At 39.0% G+C, this 20,720-nt stretch overlaps 1 protein-coding gene across 1 annotated transcript in view; it reads left to right on the forward strand.

Moving 5' to 3' along the window:
- The window catches only part of XPO4 (exportin 4), a 62,747-nt gene that overhangs the window by 7,516 nt on the left and 34,511 nt on the right, over positions 1-20,720 (forward strand). Inside the window, exons 4-6 of the mRNA XM_014966065.1 lie at positions 9,514-9,630; positions 10,426-10,579; positions 18,953-19,065. Of these exons, the coding sequence (XP_014821551.1) occupies positions 9,514-9,630; positions 10,426-10,579; positions 18,953-19,065 (384 nt within the window). The remainder of the gene's footprint in view (positions 1-9,513; positions 9,631-10,425; positions 10,580-18,952; positions 19,066-20,720) is intronic.

The raw sequence follows: 20,720 nt of genomic DNA on the forward strand, positions 1-20,720 counted from the left end.
CTGTCATACTTTTGACTCCCAATTCTTTATGGAGTCTCTTGGTCCCTTTTCCATGTCCTTCCCTTCTGCTCCATGTTTGCTCTGACCTATTGCCCACCCTTTCGTGTCGTCCTACCTGAGGTTTGCTTCAGCAGCTGAGAAACAACATGTGGAGTCAGCAGCAGGTCATTTCATGTTTAGAAATGTTTAAAACATGGCTGAAATGTCTGAAACATGGCTCCTAGCTGTTGATAATGGCTTTCTCCAGCAGTTTGTAATTGAAAGAAAGTCTTTTTTTAAAAAGTGCTTTTCTTGCCGGCTTCCTCCTTGCTTTCTCCTCTCTGCTGGCTCTGAAGCTTTATGGCCCTTCTTTATCTTACAAGAATAAAGTAGGTACTTAATCTTTTCCATTCCCTGCAACCCTCCATCCAGTTCCTGTCATACATCTGTACTAGTTTTGTGTTTGCTAGGCACTCCTGCTCTGTGAAATCTTTGGGGCTTTTCAGTAACATGTCCTGAAGGTTGCTGTAATAAGGACAGCAGCAAATGGAGATGTTACTGTGTCTTTTACATGTGTCCTTTTGCAGGATTTGGTATGCTTCATACCTTAGCTTCTTGAGTATTAGCTAACAACGTCTTTAGAACTGGATGTATTTCGAAGATGGAGCTTGAAGGTATGTTGAGTAATGTTGTGGCAAACTGGGAGCACGACTGATGGATGAACTGTTGAGAATGAAAAAGCAAAAAGGAGATTGGAAGGAAGAGAAGGAAAGGAATAGCAATGAGAGGAAGCCGGCAGGAGATGAAAAAGATGGCTTTACTATTGAGTAATTTCTTAATGGTGGAACACAGTCTACACGTTTAGGAAATAACAGGGCACTAAGGAGAGGTAATGCTGCAGGCATGAGAAGGATGTGTGGTTAGAGCCAGGGTTTGAACCTGGAGCGTTGGCTCCTGCTGCTGCTCCTCTGTAGTATGGACCTTTATGAATCTCATGGAAGAAACCTCTGTCTGAGAAGGGAAAGCAGACTACAGAGGGTCTGGCTGCCTATTAATTTATAAATAAATGAGTTTAGGTAGTAATCCTCTGGGAAGACAAGGATTAGCTTTGGAGTTCCTGGTTTTGTTTTTCCTGGCTCCTCCTGTAACACGGATACAAGCCATCTTCCTGCTCACGAAGGAGAGCCTGTAATCTCCCTCCAATGGCAATTTCAGGATCTCTTTTCAAAATCTTCATCTCTGGGGGACAGAGCTTCTGGCAGCAGACACAGTATCGTGGGCCAATCTTAAAATGCTAAATATGTGTTTTCTATCACTGATTTCAAGATTTTGGAGAATTGTATGGGCCAAGTTCTTCTAAACGATAAACGCCTTCAATTTCTTGGCCTTTTCTTTTTGTGTTAGAATATTCTGCTTTTGCATAGCTGAAGGATTTCGTTTCTCCTTCATCCCTGCCAGAAGGACAGGAATCCTGGCAGCTAAGGTGACTGATTCCCAGGAGGAAGAACTGCTCTGCGTGTGAACTCAATCAGATGGGCTTTGTTTAAAACTGGAGTAGGATATGGGTCACACCTGGATTTCTTCCAGAGTATGGGTAGACAGATGTGGAGGGGTCCAACTGCTGTAGACCAGATGCAGGTTTGGGAAGCAACAGAAAACTGTGGGTTTTTAAGATCAACAACGCATACAGTAGAATGTGTTCTAATATAAAGTTCCATACCTGAAGCCTGCATTTTTCTGTATGTGCAAGAAGACTTGTCAAGACGTACTGGAAGAGCTCTGGGATCCTAGCAGTTCCTTCTCTCTTGAAAAAAATATGTAAATCTGTTGGTCTGTTTTCCGGTGTCCAAGGCTGGGCTAGGGAGGAGATTCAGATTCTTCAGGTTACCTAAAACTATTCAGAAATGTGCTGCAGATGGATCTCATGTGAACAGTGGAAATATTAATAAGCAGAACTCTAGACATTCATCTTCATTGAAGTCAATCTGTCAGTAATAATGGCTGCATAGATAACTAGTAACATTTATTTCACATTTATGGGGTTTTTTTCTATTCTTTAAGAAGATTTTTACTTCTGCATCCCTGTCTAGCTGTTGCTATCTCCTGAGGTAGGGCGGGAGTTGGAGAGGCTCTCATGACTTATATTTTGATAAAAACGTATGTATTACTTTCCCCTCAGTTGTATCTTCTGGTCTAATAAAATTATTGCCTTGTCCTATGAACCTTACTGCCCTTGAGACATGTTGAGTATAAAAAACAGATGGTAAACCAGGATATTTAAGCTGTTTCTTTCATGCTCACAAGTGCTCTATAAAGGCCTAAGTTAGTGTGTTAAAGATTGGTTTGGGAATTTTAGGGATCCAGAAACTACTCTGAATATGAGGTTAAAATTCGGTAACAGAAATGTAAGAGAGCTTTAAAATATAAGCATTCTTTTAGTGGTTGTATCTTATTTTTCTTTTGAAAAAGAGCCCACTTTACCAGAGATGTAGTAGATCAAGTCTCCAGCTTAGCTGCTTAATAACTTTAATATTAGAAATCCGTAGCTGCCAGTATTATCACTTACAGTGGAGCTACAGTTTCAAAGACTGTGCTGGGAGGTGAGGAGAGATGTGTGCCCCCTGCACTACGTGCGGCATCCAGGACTCTTTGTTTCCTCAGTTCTGCCATCTCATGAGATGTGCAGATGTGGAGTTCCCTCGCCCATAGACCTCAGAGACTCACTAGGAAGAAAGAAATGACGCCTCTCCGTGTGTTCTGTTTCTTTTATTACCATGGTGACACACAAATCAACAGGCTTGAGGGGAAAAGCCTTTTTATAGGAAGATTATTGTCCCTGGCTGCTCGGTCTTTAGTCCCAGTACTTATTAGGGGTACTGCCCTTCTGAATATATATTTTCAGTAATAAACTGGATTTGGGTGGATACTTAAAAATGACCAGCCTTTTCCCTCCTAACCCTTTTTAAATGTTTTTTTTCCCTTTTTTTTTGTTTTTGTTGTGGAGCACAGCCATGTAACTCTGCCCACTTTGCCCACCTGGCAGTATGGCAGGCAGAGGTGGGCAAGAAGGAGCAGGAAAACTGGGGGGAGAGGGAACTCTGCCCACCAAAGATCTCTTGCCAGGACATTGTATATGTAAAGCTGGGTGATATTAATGGCGAGCTGCGTGGATAGTCTTAGTATTCATTATTTTGAATTTAATTGAAAGTCAGAGTTGTTCACGCGACTACCTTAGGAGTGAAGATTCAACTGGTGGCTTTCAAACAAGGACCTGGAGGCGGATGTGTTACCTCTAGATAAATAGTTTTCAGACCATCACTTTTTTGACGAGGTTACTTTTTTTTCCTTTTCCCAATTTCTGCTTCACGACTTCACCTGTCCCCAGAGAAACAAAGAAAAGCATGTTTTGCACCTTAAACTCCAGCAAACTCTGCCTGGACCTCTTCCACTACTAGTACAGGTTCTGTCTTTGGCCAAAGCCTGCATGCTTCACATGCTACAAGATCATCTTCCTGTGGCCCCTAGTGATTCACAGAGGAATTGGTTTTCTCTTTCTGAGCTCAACTGTGGGGGTTTCCCTTGGTTGGTTTGCCTGGTTCCCCCCAGGGAAGGGACGTGGGGTCTTGCCCATTGTGCTACTGCAGGTGGGGTGTGTGAACCTGGTGCTGCTCATCTGTCTCTGCGCGGTGGCAGAGGGGTTGGGAGGAAAAGGGGTGCTCTGCCCAGCCAGTCCCTTACTGCTGACAGCACAGAACTGCAGCTGTGGGTCCTATTCCTATCACCCTGCCCCTGCTGTACAGCTTTTTTCCATCAGTTGGCTCATTTGGTCAGGAACAAACAGATAAAATCCAGTGGGTTCTTCCTCCTGCTTACATTTCTTCAGGATATATTCTGATTTTCTTTGGTTGGGAACTACTACTCCAGCTCTTGGTGTCCCTCCCACCCCCCATCGCAACACTCACAAGTTGGAAAACTGGAGTGGTCCCAGTTACTCTGTGTACATAATGGCATTTATTTTGGTCCTGTGGCCATCTGCTAACCTTTCCAGTTGGAGTTGCAGCTTACATTCTGGGGTTTTAGATACCCTGAAAAATTTAGCAAATACAGCTGTACTTATCCAAGGTAGTTAGGGAAGAGGTATATTGCTGCCTTTATAAAGGAAGCCTTGCTTTAACAATTTATTTGGTAAAATTGCTTTTGACACATTCTCACTGCAGAATTTTATCACCTAGGAGCAGCACAGCTTTACTCTTTGCAGTGTTACTGCAGATTTACTCTTTGATTCTTCCTGCTCTCATGCAAGTTAAAATTAGCAGGTTTAGGGATATTATTAAATGCTTCTTCTGGCTTCCCTTTGGTTTCAGTAACAGAGTAGACATTATATGGATGGAGACAAAAAGTCCTCTAAATGCTTATTCAGGCTGGAAGTGGTTTAACCTAACAGGTTATGTTAAGATTTTCTTTGTTCAGGTGAGACCTTTATTGTTTTAAATACACTTACTCATTTTTCTGTAGATATAAATGACGCTTGCAGAAGGAGGGGGTGCTTGATAGTTTAGGTTTTGTAGTAAAATGAATGGTTTAATCAAGCCTCCGACAGCCTTGCTGTATCTCTGCTCTGGATTTCAGAACGGAGGAAACACTTTGGCTGTTGTAGTTCGTTCTGCTCTCTCTGCTGGCTTTTCTGCCCTGGAGCTGGTGTACCACATGTCCATTTTTTCCTAAGCTGCATTTGAACTCTTCCTCCTTTCAGATGCTTTGTAACCTAACTACCCTCAAATGAAGCCCTTCACTTATTCCATGGACAGTCCAGGCACAAGTGTGAAATCCCTTCAAACACTATGGCTTTAGCTTTTGTTATAAGGGACATTCCATTTGGCAGAATAAGTTGCATTTACCTTCTGCATCGCATCTGAGTTTTATGAATTATGTGTAAATGTTGTTTACTTGTTAAAATAGTGCATGGTCTTTCTGTAGTATCTGTGTTTTATTAGAGTAATTTTAAAAAGAAAACCATTAAAACGATGTTACTACTGGGTGTCTGATTGCCAAGTTAATCTCTTATCACAAGTCCCATTGATCTTCTGTTTGAGCAGCTGAGAGTCTATTTTATGTATAGCGATCTTTCATAAAGTTTATTCCTGGTAATAAAGCTAACTGGGGTGAGTGCCAAGCTATTCTCAGAGGCAGTCTGCTCTCAACAAGAGAAGTATTTTATTTTGTTAGATGGGGTTATTGTTTGGGTATGTACTTGTGGCAGAACTAGAGAAATTGCTAGCGAGCAAGTCAAACTGGGTTCAGAGGTGTACTCTTACTGGTATGAAGTTAATGGCATTACTGTGCAATAGACATTCAGATCTGACTTTTAATATGATGCCCAGAATCATGTGCATTTTCTCCTTATTACTGTATGGTATTATTAAATTGTATTGTTAATCTCTTCTTTGGCACGGCAAAAACCCACGCTACAAAACAAAGCAAAACCCCCTCGGCCCTAGAACATGTATTAAGTGCATTCAGTTTCATTGTGTGTAAGAGGAAATAATTTTATTTCACAGAGCACAACTGTGTTGTTTTATATGAAATCATGTTGCTGTTCAGATTTTTGTAATCTGTCTTCTAATAGCTTCCATTTGTGTTGAGGGTACTTAAAGTGTCTTTATACTAAACATGCATGTAAATGAATGAAAAAAAAATTAAAAATTTATTTCAAAGTATTAGTAGTTAACCTGCAGTAGAGTTACTTTTCATAAAGTAAAGTTTTATTTTTAGTAAAGTTTACTTAAAGCTTTATTCCAGAGTTTTTGAAATATTGCTGTGTATTCAAGAAGAGCTCAGTAGCGGGCAGAGCATGTGTTCTGTTCTGTTAATTAGTTTGTTAATATTCATATGAAAATAGCAATCCTATGGCTATGCACAGCGATTTACCTAAATTCCTGTAGTCTTAGGGCAGTGCTCGGAAGCAGCAGTGGTTTTGTATCAGCTCTATGCAAATGCTTGGGGTTGCCAGGACAGGTTACAGGTCTCTCGCTGTTCCTCTGCTCTTATCTGTGAGCCAGACTCCTGGGGACTGACACCTACCTTCTAGGAAACCCATCTCAAGCAGTCTCCCCTCAGCTTGTTGCAGAAATTTTTTAATTACTGGCCAATATCTTATTTTTGGTCTTCTCCTGCTCTGGTGATGTGGATATATGGGAGTGCTTACAATTCCTTATGGATGCAAGGGGTAAGTGTGGATGCAGGTAGTGACAGGAGGGCATGGATGTGCCAGTGGTTCACACAACGCCCTTGGGATGGTGAGGGAATGGGGCAGGATTTGCACCATTGAAGGTGAAGTATTGAAATACCCAGGTGAAGGAGCTGGTGGGACGCTGGGAGTTCAGTATGAGAGAGAGGAGAGCGGAGAGATGCCGTGTGCCCTGATGTTTGCTGTGAGCCAGGCTGCTGGAGGGAATAACGTGTGTAAATCTCTAGTGATGCCATGCTTCTCCTTTTATGCTCAAAGCTGATGTCAGAACCACCAGAAATTGCTTACTGACACCAGGGGGGCAGGTCACTGATGCTTTATCAGAGCTGCTTTATCAGGCTCTCAGCAGATCCAGTCAGCCTAGCTCCATCCCTTGCGCTCTACACCTTTGAAGAGATTTCTTTACCATCAATCATAAAATTTAACCTTCCTTTTAAATTTCTCCTTGAAATCAGGAGAAAAGCACACACAAAAAATCTGGAACACACTTTTATCTTGCAATAGCACATTACTATACCCACAGAAAGGATAAATTATTATATACCATATAAATAAACTGGAGAAAATGGAAGGAGAACATGCCTATTATTTCAGTTAATATTCGCTATTTGTAATCACAGTAGGAACAAACTTTTTATTTTTTCGTACTGCTCCTTACCTGTCTCTTGAACTTACTGATTTATTTTCCAACCGACTGCAAGTGATGGGTCGTCTTCATTGCTGCCCTGCTTGTCCTGTGGTGGTCTGGGTGGTGGCTTGGCATGAAGATCTTTGTGTGATAACGCAGAAGCTGCTTAATTTTAGCCAGGCTGTTGTACTATTGTAATCATTAATACCACAGAGTAATCATGGTACGTTAGAGAGCATCAAACTGCACAGATTTGTAATTCCAACTAATGATATCCTTACATTATGGTTTCTCTGAGCTGAAAAGTATCAGTGTGTCAGTAATTCCAGCATAAAATAAAAGCTTGCATTTTAAAGTATTCAGAGGGCCTTGTGAGATGTCTGCATGTCCTGGCACATAATGAAATTGGGCAGTGTTCTCTGGCAACTTTGATTATTCCTTTAAAAATACATATTTTTATCTGAAGCCTTGTTTCAGAGCCAAACTCGGGAGGGCAGTGTGTGTGTGTTTTTTTAGTTTAAGATTGTTCCCCCCCCCCGATTAATTCTTCTCATATGGAACTTTCAATGTTGAATTTAAAATTCAGTGGTAGTTGAGTTTTAGTTACACTAATTTTTTATATTGGATCAAATCTGGATTTCCTCTAAATAAAAAATATTCATGGTGTAAACAGCTTAGAAATTTGGAAATAAAATACTGAAATATTTGAGCTAATTAGAAATATTTCTAGTATGGAACTGGAAAAATTGCACTTTAGCTGGAGCAGTTTAAAGTATGATACTGGTTTTCATTGGCTAAACATTGCTTTTATCATATGTGACATGCAAAAGTAGTGGCTGTAGATGAGAAATAGTTCACTTGAAATAAATCTAATCTTTGCTATTTTAAAGAAATAACTAATAAATAGAAATAAATAATAATATAGAAATAAATAACTGATCAGCAATACGCTGGTCCACTGTACAGCTTTTATTAAACAGTAGAAGAGAAAACTCATATACTGCCAGGAAGCCACTATGTTCATTCTGTCTGGAACTTATTTAGCAAGTAAGAATGTTAATTTAGTGTATACTGGCTAAGATAACTAGTTGTCTGGGGGGTCAAGGTACTGACTTCAGAGGCATTTCTGAACAAAGATGTTGCAGTTGGTGGGTGGATGGCACTGCTCTCAGCTGTTGTATGAGCTTGCATAAATAGTATCATCTCCACTTTAATCTTTCGGGTGTTCAGAGGTAGTGTGCATATTTCTGTTTAACCCCTGGACACTTGCTGGCATGCGTGACCCTTTAACAATTCCTATCCCTCTGTCCATCCCTGGCACCTTGGCTCCAAACAGTCTGAGAGGAGAGCCAGCGATTTTGAAGCTTTTTGTTAAGAACATCCCTTTAACAAAAAGTGTTTTAATTTCATCGGTGTACTGTTTGTTTTGTGCCTGTTACAGCGGTGTATGGCACACTTCCGAAGTACTTCTTGCATCTCCTCTGTACAGTATTTACTTCCCTTTGTATGTAATGATCAGTTTAAAAAAAAAAAAAAAAAAATTAAAACTGGTGATGATGGTTACTGGACTTTGGCATCAGGAAAAAAAGCTTTTTTTATTTCAAAAAACAGCAACAAAGGCTGGAGCAGTGTGTTTCATAAAAGAAAGTTGGCTTTTAAGTTGTGTTTTAGGATAAGCATTTAATTTACATTACCTTAAATTTTGAGAATGAAAAAGATACTTAAACATTAAGTCTTCATAGATCTGTTTCTCTAGAATTAATGTGCCTTTGTCTCGCCAATTTTTATGCCACTTCAGAGACAGCATTCTAAAAGAGTAGTTCTTTCTGAGGCTTGTGGATGTTGTGCTTTGGACGGAAGTATCCACTAGCTTTCAAAGCTTTCAAGCTACAGAGCCTTTCTGTGTATTTTTCTTTTTTTTTTTTTTTTTTTTTTTTTTTTATATGTTTTACGCATATGGAAGATGTCACCTGTGAAGCATGGGCCCACCAAGGACTAGGGACCATTGGTCCAGAGAAGAGTGCCATCTACTTCGTCATCAAGTTTGCTTCCAGGAGCCCATGGGAGTGAGATTTCCACCCTGCTGCTCAACTAGGGCTTTTTTTTTTTTTTTTTTTTTTTTTTTTTTTTTTTTTTTTTTTAATGGGGTAAGAGGGAAAGGTGTAGTAAGCGATGTGTTGCAGGTGGTATAGCTTTTATCACTTCTGGTGGTATAAATTTAATCATGATCAAATACCAACACGGTAAGTGTAGCAAATGCAAAGAAGGGCCAAAACAAACTTCAGAGGGACCTGAACAACAGAAATAAGTGGAAACTGAATCTTCCCTGAAGCCCATACCTGTAAAGCCCAGTGCACAGGGAGAGAAAGTAAACAGCAAGGCTGGGAGATGGATTGCAATAAGTTTGTTTCCGTTTTGTAGCGATGATCATACAGGTGCTGGCTTTTATATTGCTCAAAAACTTGAATTTCTTTTGTAAGGATGGAGCCTGGATGATTCCAGAGATGGGTTCACCCTGGGATCTATACTCCTGAAAGTCTGAGTTGTTCTAGTTTGTGTTAGAAGAAATATGCTCATAAAATAATTTAAGGATGATGTAGGTGGTAATACGTTATTGGATATCTTTTAGTTATATTATTCCCCCTTATTTTTTTCGTAGCAAACTTTGGCCTGTTCCATTTTAACGGCGTTGTTGAGCGAGTTCTCAAGTTCAAGTAAAACCAGCAACATTGGACTAAGCATGGAGTTCCATGGTAACTGTAAACGTATATTTCAGGTAAACTAGTTCTGTATCAATATATGCTACATGTTTTTCTAAAATTTAAACACTGAGAAACAGAAGTGCTTTATTGTGCCAGATGCATTCAGTTACAGCGTGTGCTGAATAGCATTTAATAGGAGAAATATTATATTATAAATGCAGATGCTGGGTATTTCAGGAAAGTTGATAATGTATTTTTAAAAAACTTGTATCAAAAACGTGCAATATCTTTTTGCCCATTTTATGAATGTGGAGCTACAGATCTTGATGCGGTTGGACTCTTTAATTCCTTGGCTACCAATTGCAAACAAAACGAATACTCTGTGGAACAATGATAGTCTTAAATATAGCTTTGGTTTAAAGCCAAGGAGAGCTATGTATTTAAAAATATTATTGCAGATGGTGTAGTCTGGTTGTCTCAGATGTATTGTTTGGCCAGGGCAGAAATGTTTTTGTGAAGGCATTGCTTTAAACTGACTGTTGTGGAACAACTTACCAACTTTTTTTCATGCCAAAGACCAACCCTCTCCTCCACCAGTTGTTAAAAATGTATTGTTAAGTTTTTCTTTCAATGACTAGCATTTATGAGAAGATTTTTTTTTTCTTATCCTTTATAAACACGATCTATTAATTTTGACAAAAGGGTGGGGCAGTTCAGACTGACAACTTCAGAATATTTTCTGTATTTTAATGAAAAATTGAGTGAAAACAGAAAATTATTTTCTCCTTAGAGAATGATTTCTTTTTAATCAGCATATTAATTAATGACTGAGAAACTCTATTAATATATTGTATTCGTCCTGACTATAGGAGGACGATCTGCGGCAGATCTTCATGCTCACAGTAGAGGTACTTCAGGAATTCAGCAGACGGGAAAACCTCAATGCTCAGATGTCTTCAGTGTTTCAGCGTTATCTTGCACTAGCCAATCAGGTCTTAAGCTGGAACTTCCTTCCTCCAAATTATATCCTTTTAATGTCAGGCCCTTTCTTTCAGCTGACTTGGGTTGCTCTACCAGGAGATAAGTAAAGTCTTTGTAAGGAGAGAAAAATGTAGAACTTACAAGTCTTATATTTAGTCCTTGATTTAGGTTTGCTTTTGTTAGTGCTTTTGGTCACCCCTGTGCTTGCTAACAGATGCTTAAATACAGAAGTTGTTGTTGCTCTTCATTAAATTTTTAAAGTATTTTATATAAAAGGCAAAACTAGTTCAGCAGAGCAGCCCCCAGTTATGGGCTCATTGTCTGGTTGGTTGGTACAAGGGAGAGGAACAGTGCAATTTGCTGCTTTAGTGCAGAACCAAATGGTGACGAGATCTAAGCTCTGTTGAATTTTTACACAGAGATCTTATCTGTGCTACTCCTCTCCCTTGGAGAAGAGGAGGGGGCAGGTAAATGCCCCATGGTCTAGGAACGTACCTTCTCAACCGACTCCCCATAAAGGAGCATGGTCATATACTAGAGCATGGAATAGGCTCTCTTTGGTCTGAAGAAAAAAATACTTGTGAGCTGAAAGGAGAAATGGCATCTTTTTTTTTTTGGCAATATACAGGTGCCATTGCTTCCATTTTGACATTTTTGTGATGTGTGCTGATTATGAAAGTCTGGACAAAGGTAAGATGGAAAGTAGAGGAGGAAATGGGAATCACAAAAGGAAAAGAGTCTTAGGGAGAGAATGAAAGAGGTACAAAAATGCTTACCCCAAAAATGGGCTAGGAGAATATTGTAGAAATAATCACATTCTCTATTTAATACAGGATTAAGGCAACACATGCAGTAAAACATTACAATGCCTCTTTTAATAGCTAGATTGTCTTTAAGATTCTCAGCAAACTTTCCAAGAGCCACATTTTAAGCTGCTTTATAAACTTTTTTTTCTTAAAACCTTTTGAAATTGCTTCAAAGTTTTACATACTGCAGGAATCTGGATGTTGCCTTCAAATCCAGTGAAAAGGATTTTATGTGTTTTCCTGGTTTGATGGTCAGGAGGAGATATCTGTGTGTTTCTGTTGTCTTTGATTCTATTTATTACGCAGTGGGCAGCAAAAATGAGGTTTATTTGAAACTGTATACTCCTTGGTTCATATTTGTAAAGCAGAATACCACTTACATTGTCTTTATGGAAGGTGCCATGGATTAAAAATAAATGTTCCACTTCTGTTAGTCACTGAAGTGATTTGGCAGGGGTCCAGAGAGGATTTTAGTGCATGCACCTGCAAGACTGAGACTTGAGCTAAATTACTGCATCTTATAGAATATTAGGAAAAGGATTTGAGATTTGTAAGAATCCAGATAATACGTGAATACCTCTTTTTCCTGAACTGTAATCTTAAATAGAAAGGAAATGCTCTTGGTGGGTAGAGGGGGTTCCCTCTACATTTTATTCTTGGTTTGTGTGAACCTCTGATACAGTGCTGAACACTGCTGCTGGTACCATTTGAAAGTGAAGACTCTAGTTCTTCATGAGCACTTTCTCCTTGGCGAAGGTTTGTGGGGATGGAGCTAGATATATACTAGCAGGATGTGAAGCCTTGGGCATTCCAGCTTTCATTTATGACTTACTATCATATGAAGTGATTTAGTCTATAGGTGCTAGTAAATAAGTGTCAATTGAAATAGCTAAGCCAGCCGTACTGCTGTTTAAGGTTAACAATGTTTTCTGCTACTTGGCCTACTCGAGATACTACAGCTGTTAAACAAATTCTGGCCCCTTCTGGAGATCAGGTGGACCTTTAGTCTGAACCACCACAAGTGCTCATACATGGCTCTATTTCAAATCTTTTCGTAACTTCTGCTCCATTTGATACCACCTTTTTGTTTTCTAACATTGGACATTTCATTCTGCTGTAAGAATTACAGCACCAGCTTGTGTCTCCCTCTGTGTAGCAACCTGTTTTCACAGAAGTTGGAATGGCTTTAATCATCCATGAGAAATGGGGGTTTCAGCTGATGAAGGTTCAGTATGTGCTGGGGTTTACAGCACCGTGTTGATTATATTGTGACATAAATCTCTCTTTCTTAAGAGGACTGGTGTAAAAGTAGCTGTTGATTGGTAGCTCATGGGCAGTGAAACTTAACTGGGCTACAGTTTCTAAATAGGTAGCACATTACATAAGAACATAAGAATTGCTGTGTTGATTGATCAGTTGGTATCCTCTCTCCAGATTTTGACAGTACATATGCCAAAGCAATGGGCATAAATTTAATACTCGATACATGGAGTAAAACGATCCATCATATCTACAGATATAACTTTTTTTCCTTGGGTTGGTATTTCCCCTGGCAAGATAGTATTGATTGTCAGTATTCCCTCCAGCATAGCAGCAATCTGCAGTATTTATATATAATCTTTAGCAAGATTCTTCTATCTCTAAAAAAGGAAGTAGCATAAATTTGCATTAACTCTACAGTGACCATTGCCAAGAGGCACGTTATCTAAATTACCAAGATGTTAGGATTGCATCGAAACATAGCACTTCTCATCCTTGTGCTGTTACAGGATAACTTAGTATGTGTTGCATCGTTAAATGGACAGTGTTGGCACCAATTATAATAGAGAAGTCATATTAAGTCTGTATTGTGTATTGGTAACAAGAAGAGCTGTCATGAAAGATGCATTCTGGAATAGCCATCTCATTGGAGCAACAAAAGAATAGAGGCTGGGACCTACCTACTACAAAGTTGGAACTCAATAATTTTTGAGTGTCTTAGCCTGTAGTGACTGCAATAAAAAGAGCAGGGCACAGTGACTTCTTTCAGTCATGTGCAGTTCCTTCCATTTAATTTTCTAACACACAGACAATCCTCTATTGTTATTTTTATCTGCTACCTCAAAGTATTGGTGTTTGCAGATGCTTCAGAGGTTTTTGGCAGTACCGTTGGAAATGACAATAACATAGGATTCCTATTTTGCGCTAAGAGCATATGGCAGTCTGTTGTGGCATGTTGGCCTCTGTAGAGTTTCTTTTTTCAGTGCTGTTACAGCACTGTTAAAAAATTGTTTGCTCCGATGGAACTAGTTTTAACTGCATCTTCTCTTAAATGGATGTTTTGGCTGATTAAGGAAGTGCAGGTGATCAGTTCTAAGAGGTAGAGCCCTCACCTTTACAAGAGTGCCTTCAAGGATCTCACTCCTAGTACACTGTGAGTGTCCAAAGTCTCCAGTTATGGAGCTGGATGTTGCTGCACTTTAATGCACCTTGATGTGGGCATGATGTGTCCTGTGGAGTCAGGATGCATTTATAATTTATATTCTTTAACCTTCAGAGATGTTTCTCACTTCTTGACTTTGGGATTTATCTGTTCTCGGCAGCCACATTCTAATAGACTTTGGATGAATGTCCTCAAATGCAATAATTCTTAAACAAATGTAAGACTTTTGTCCAACTGTCTCCCATGTACAAAACGGTGTCTGTTATCTGCCATTAGGAGCTGTTGTAGAACTACTTATCCATTATTCATTAACATATGGATTATAGTACATGAATAAAGAGGAACTTGAGCTTCGGTTCGTGTTTTGGATTTGGTGCCTCTACTTGCTTGGAGGCAAGCTGGCAAATTGTCAAGTGAATGTGGAACAGGGGATTGGATTTAAAATACAGGTTACGTAAACCTCATGGGATGCTCCCACTAATGTGCATCGTTGCTGGTCCATTGAAATTAATGGGGCAACAACAATTGTATGAACTGACCAAAGCTTTTGTCTGATCTGAATGCTCTTTCTTTTCGAAGTGTGTGTGTTCCTCAGCCACACAGTTAAGGAACAAAACTCTTCATATCTCTGTTTTGAAAATGTCTTTTAAACCTCAAGCCAGAACGAGACACCGTTCTGGGAGATCCTGTGAACCATGTAGTTCTGCAGACTTTCAAGATTTGAACTCGGTCCAGCCCAGCTTGGTAGCATCTGTTATGCATAATGGAAGCGCATGAAAAACACACAGAATGCTCCAGAAAACTTGAGGTTTGTTTTGAGGAATGATTCAAGTTTTGAGGAATGATTCACTGACAAGTGCTGCTGAAGAAGTGTCCTGCCCTAGCACCTCCCCTGAACGTGATACTGAGCAGGGAACCACCTGGCTGAAAACTTTTTTAGCAGGTTGAGGTGCCCAGTTTGGTTTGTTGCAGAGCTGCAGAAATGATTGAACCTGTACCGAGGAGCAGCAGCACAGATTTCCTTCAGCAGCAGGGCTGCTCCCATTAGGTCTTATGTGTTTTGGCAGCCTGGGATTATCCTGAATTTACTGCAGCAGCCTGTCCTTATCTGGATGATGAAGGGTTGGGGTGCTACCTGGCTATTGTTTGGGATAGTAAAAAAAAATTCAGCGTAACTAAAATAGCTGCATTTAAGAAACTACAAAAGGGAGATGCATTTTGCTTTTATCAGACTTTACTGCTCTTAGGTGAAAACTGACCTGACTTTGAAATCCTTGATGTTTTGAAATTATTTGTAGGGTTCTATGTATTTTCTTGACAATCCTTTCTAGTGACTTTTTAATACAAAGTTGTACAAAACCAAGAAGATTGACAGACCCCATGAATTTGGTCATAATCGCACTAAACATGCTTTTATTTATATTGAGCTTTTTAACAATTAGTGTTTCATCATTTAGGTTTTCCTGAATGAAATTTGAAATCAGTTTGCAATGACCCTTTTCATGAAGGGGAACTGATAAAATATGTAGGGATTTTTTCCCTCTTCTGCTTTCTTGCCCCAGTGGTTTTAAGTTTCCAGTGCTTTGTCAGCAGCTTCCTAGACCTCAGCCAGTGTCTAGGGGGAAGGTGTGACTCTTGAGCTGCATCTTGCTCGGCAGTCCCTTCTGCATAGGTGCTTTAAGTGTAATTTAGGCTTAAAGTGATTAGCTTGCATACTACCAGCTGTATAATCATTGCAGCAAGATGTAGCAAGGGCCACTTGGGTGGCCAAGAGGAGACTTGGTACTGGCATGGCTGTACCGCTACCGGCTCCGGAACTGGCCAGTTTTAAAATTAGCTTGGGTCTTCTTACACTTCCTACGCCTGTTCTGGCATTCCCAGCCAGTGTCTCCAACACAAAGTAGTTGTTTCATTCTCATGACAGTTAAGAATCCTTGTGTTTAATAATTCAATATTTCAGCTGACGTTCCTCCTCTTGAATGCTGGATGTGTTTGCTGAGATTGTAAGTTACATAAAGGTTTGTGAAGCATTTCTCCATAGGGGGCAGCAAGCTTCTGCATCACTTTTGCACAGTTGCTGCTAGGCTCGTCCCATGTGCTTGCCTCAGTAGCTAGCAAGCCAGAGGAGGTCTTAAACATCCAAATACAATCAGTGTGTTTGCGTTATAACACTGGATGGCAGATTTCCAAGCAGTTACCTTTCTAATTGCAGTTTTTTTATTTGTAAAATACAAGTCTAAGACTGATACAAAGCTCTCCAGAAATGTTCCAAACAACAAATTTAAAATGATTAAAATAACTTTTAAGAAGGATATTTAGGCCTTAGCGTTCCAGGAGTGTTCCCTCCGTTACTGAGGAGTTCTTTTTTCTGTGGATAAATTTGTGAATGGGGATCTTGCAAAAGAAATCTCAGCTTTGAATTTTGAGTTCCTGATTTACTGCTTTGTGGAAGGGTAGGCCTTAGGAAAAGACAGTGGGATCCATTCTCAGATACTGGAATTTGTGGGAAGTCCTGAATTGAAATGCTGTAATCCCTTGTAGCTGCCTTAGGATATGAAGTATTTTGATACTCATCTTCACCCATCAGTCCCTTCCTGGGATGGAGGCAACAAGTGGGAGGAAAACTACACATTTGTTTACCTTTTTTCCTTTTGTTTTAATATATTCTTTCTATAAGACTGCAATTATTTTTTTAAAATTACTGTTCTAAAATTATAAACTTATAATTTAATAAAGATTACTCTTATTTCTTCAGCTCATGAAACAAAACCAAGCATAGAGCTGCATATGCAAATCTAAGGAAAGATAAAAGGAAATCTGTCTTAAACATTATGGTCATCTTCTTTTTCTCGCTAGGCACTAATTAGCGAGCATAGGAGTCTTATCATGCATCAAGGCATCTGGTTATATATTCTTGTGCTTTTCAGTAGAGCTTGGTACATGTTATTGAATAATCTGTTCTGATTCAAGCAGAAGTTTCTAGTCTGTGTAGGAATCAGTGTCCTGAGTGGTGTGAAGCGGGTAAAACATTGCCATACTTCTAGTAGCTGTTTCTTAGCTTGGATTCCCGTGTCATTCCAAGGGAACTGTAATGAGAGTTACTCCTTCTTCAAGTAGAATTGAATGTTAAAAACTTTTGTATTTACTACCAAAAGTGGTTTATGATTGTTTTTCATTTAAAAAATAACAACAAAAAAACCCCACCCAAAGCCCCCAAGACATAGTAGACTGATCTGTTTATCATAAATCTATGTTATAACTTGAGTTCTTAGAAAAAAAGTATTGTGCTAGTTCTGTGCTTTTTGTTTCTTCACAAGTATTGAGGATTAATTTTCAACAGTTAAGATTGTGTTTGTCCTGTGTACGTCCATGTATGAGGTAATACGGTGCCATTGTTTTCAGGTTTGGTGTAATTAGGCTGCTGCTAACAAGGCTGAGTCATAACGCAGAATAAGTTGAGGTATTTCACGGCAGAAGCATCTCCACAGCCAGCTTATGCTAATGTTTGCGTAGATCCAGTATGTGATGGAAAATGCATGTAAGATCTCCATGATAGGTGCAGGCATAACTTGTGTTGTTCAGTGAACAGATATTTTATCCACAAATCTGCTATTGTCAGATGTGTCATCAGTCCATTAGTGTGAGAAACAGTACTAAAAATAACGGGATAGGGCTGCTAAATACTGGGGCTTGTTAAAATAGTGACAGCAAACTAGCCCTTCTTTCATTCCGTGTGAAATGTGTTGTGTGGCTGGTCCCCTCTGTAGACTCAACCTAGCGAAGAGCAAATTGATTTTCAGAGATAGGTAATGTATCTGTGATCATCTTCTCATACTGATGGCTTTCCAAACCAATTGTTTGTTGGAGAGTTACGGCAAAGGACACTCTTGTCAATAAACAACTTATGAATATTATTTTTTCTAAAATATTCCTAATGAAAAGGATAAAAAAAGCATAGCTTAATTTGCCAGATGTTAGGAAATCTTGGTTTTGGCAGAACTCAGAAGACAAGTGTAAATAAACTAAAATTATGTGATGTGCCTTGTGCCACAATCCTTCATATGAAGCTATATATTTGCTATATATATTGTTCTCTTAAACAAAACCCATCAAAAGTTAAGGGGTCTGCTTTCTTGAAGGATACTGTTGTGAAATTTATTTTCTTCTGGACATAAATACTTTTTTTTTTTTTTTTTGATACACCTTTTCTTAATAATACCTGATGATTTACAGTACCAAAGTTAATGCGGTTCATTACGAGTGAGTAAATGACATGCAGCTGAGCATGCTGTTACTAGGTTGGGTTAGAAAGGGATCAGAGAGGATAATGAAGGGTTTAAAAAAGATAAATGAAAATGCAAGTTGCTGAGTTAAATCAGTTTTACTACTGCTTGGATTGGGGGGTGTCACAGAAGGAAGCACTTTCAAAAATCTTTTATAAACACTCTTCTGTGTGATTAGACCGACACAGAATGTAACCTGCTTGTTTAAATGTTTTGGCTCGTATCTCTGTTTTTTCTGTAGCAGAGCATTTGCAGAGTTTTGTATATTAAGTTATGCCAAAGCACGTGTTAAGAACTGAACTGAGTACAGCAGAACCATGGCTTCACGGTGTGCACATTTTTCATGCACGTCTCTTAACAAACATGTGTTTAATATGACGGTGCCTGCGGTGCCTTATGCTTTTGTTCTTCACAGTGTGATTAAAAAATGTAGATTAATGTAGGGCTAACATAACTGCATTCTATGATGCATATTTGGCTATTTAGAAAAATAGGATATAGATTTCAGTGAGCTATCTTTAGCTGTCATAAGGCCTTTTTAAAAGCTGCCAGGAAAATTTTTTAGAAAATGATTTCCTATTTTGCATAAATTTTAACACCTGTTAATTGCGGTTGCTTTTTTCCCTTCTCGCTGTGTCACATTAGACACCCTGGTTATCAAAGTGATCGTATCACTATGGTATGTCTCATAATTATGATCAAACTGTTATCTAACATTCCTGGAGCATTCTTTTTTTCAATACTTAATACCTTTTATTCCTTGGCCTCATGCATGAATTATGCTGTGTATGTGAAGAGGCTTAAAGTTTGTTTCCATTACATTCTTTCTGAATGGATCCTGTTGTATCTAGGATTTTTTTAAAGCCAAGTAGGAATGTTATTGTTGACCTTGACACCAGATAACTGGGCAGACATTATATAGCTATGTTTGAATCCTCACAAAATGTGATGCTAAAGCCAACAGAATCCTGGCGTGAGACCCTCCTGGACAGCAGAGTTATGGAGCTTTTCTTTACAGTAAGTTTCTTTCTTCAACTTTCATAGTCCAGACCACAGGGAAGCAGCTCGTTCCTGCTCTAAAACTGTTTTGTTGGACTCTTCCTTTTGCATCAGGTAGGACTAATTCTGTTAACTTCAGCTTGCTTATCAAAACAAACAGAAGGATTGTATTTTTCCTACATTACCAAGCATGTATTTTGCCTGTAAATTGCTTTAAATTGATGACCATTAAGAAAAGGAAAAAAGTGCATAGTTATCTGAACTTTTGTATGTTTGATACTTTCGGACACGTATTCATCAAACGAAATCCAGCGTGGTGAGTGGTAGCAGAGAAAGTCTTTCGGATAAGGTGTAACGGCTCTCAAAGATCAAACGAACAGTGTGTGTTTCCTGGTCTTAAAGCATTTGCTCGATGGAACAGCTGAAAATAAGTAATGTAATTGCAGATTTCCAGCCAGTTTCACCATATAGAATTCTGTCTGTCTTCAGCACAAAGGAAATCCAAACAAATTAAAAAAGATTAAGTTAGGAAGGACGGGGAAGAGGTAGAGTTGAGGTAGGGGAATGTAATACTCAATTTCTATAGCTTGAAAAAAAACCCATGATATTAACACTGGATAAAATTAGTATTGTTTTCTTTCTACAACTGTTGGGGGGAGAAGTTTGTAGCCTTTGCTCAGCTAGGAGTTAGTGCAGCAGCAACATATATGCAGCAACAGCTTATAAATTAGTCTACTGTGCTATTTTATCTTACGTTACCTCTCTGGGGGCATGAGAATTCAGCATTCTCAGGCTCTTTTCATTTTTACAAAGTGGAGAAATAATGTGCTCAAAACTTGGACAAAGTTGTTATTAGACCAAGTAAATGTAACTCTCCAGTGCTGCCTGGAGTTGTCTGATACGTGCTTGGATACATGTCCTTACTTTGTAGGATTTTTTGATAAATTAGAATTTGGTTTAATTTTTATTTTTTTTTACTGCAAGTTTTTCTGTTCCAGCAGTTTTGAAAAGGTGAAAAAAAAATCACTGGCAGAACTCTTAGCAGCTACGCACAATCTGAACAGCTGTCTGGGCTATCCAGACAGTTGCTACTGTCAGCTGTGAACCTCCACATGCAAATAACTTTTTGGCTTACATATTAACCCTTCCTCCTTTAATAGTATGAAGTTGTCAGAGTTAGATCCCTGTTTCTTTGGTTGGTTTACAATTACTTATTCATGATAAGAATGTTTTTAATAACATGCAGAATTGTTTTGATACATTTCTGTTTTACTTAATAGCAAGCAAACCCCTCCTGTATTTGATTATTTTTGAATGAATGCTGGCCAGGGCAGCCTGCTCTCAGTTTTGGTTTTAGATTCCTGATTTGCAATGGTTGAGGCTTGTAGTATTAGTTTGCTATTTGAAGTAACATAAGCGAATGGCTATAGTTTATATTCATTTATCTGATCTAAGAAGTTCTAATAAGCTTGCAAAAGTTGGCAGGACTGCCATGTTAAAGAGAGCCTTCAGTTCTAATCTCAGCCTGGTGTGGGACGTAGATTGGGAGGGGTGTTGCTGTTGCGGGGTTTGTTTCTCCTGCTAGTTTGATCTTTCAGAGATTAACTGTGCAGCTTATCCAACTAGTTATGAGTTGGGTGATGTTACAACTATCATGCCACAGAGAAATGGTT

Source organism: Calidris pugnax, unplaced genomic scaffold (genome assembly GCF_001431845.1).
Source record: "Calidris pugnax isolate Ruff unplaced genomic scaffold, ASM143184v1 scaffold20, whole genome shotgun sequence".
NCBI classification, from domain to species: Eukaryota; Metazoa; Chordata; class Aves; order Charadriiformes; family Scolopacidae; genus Calidris; species Calidris pugnax.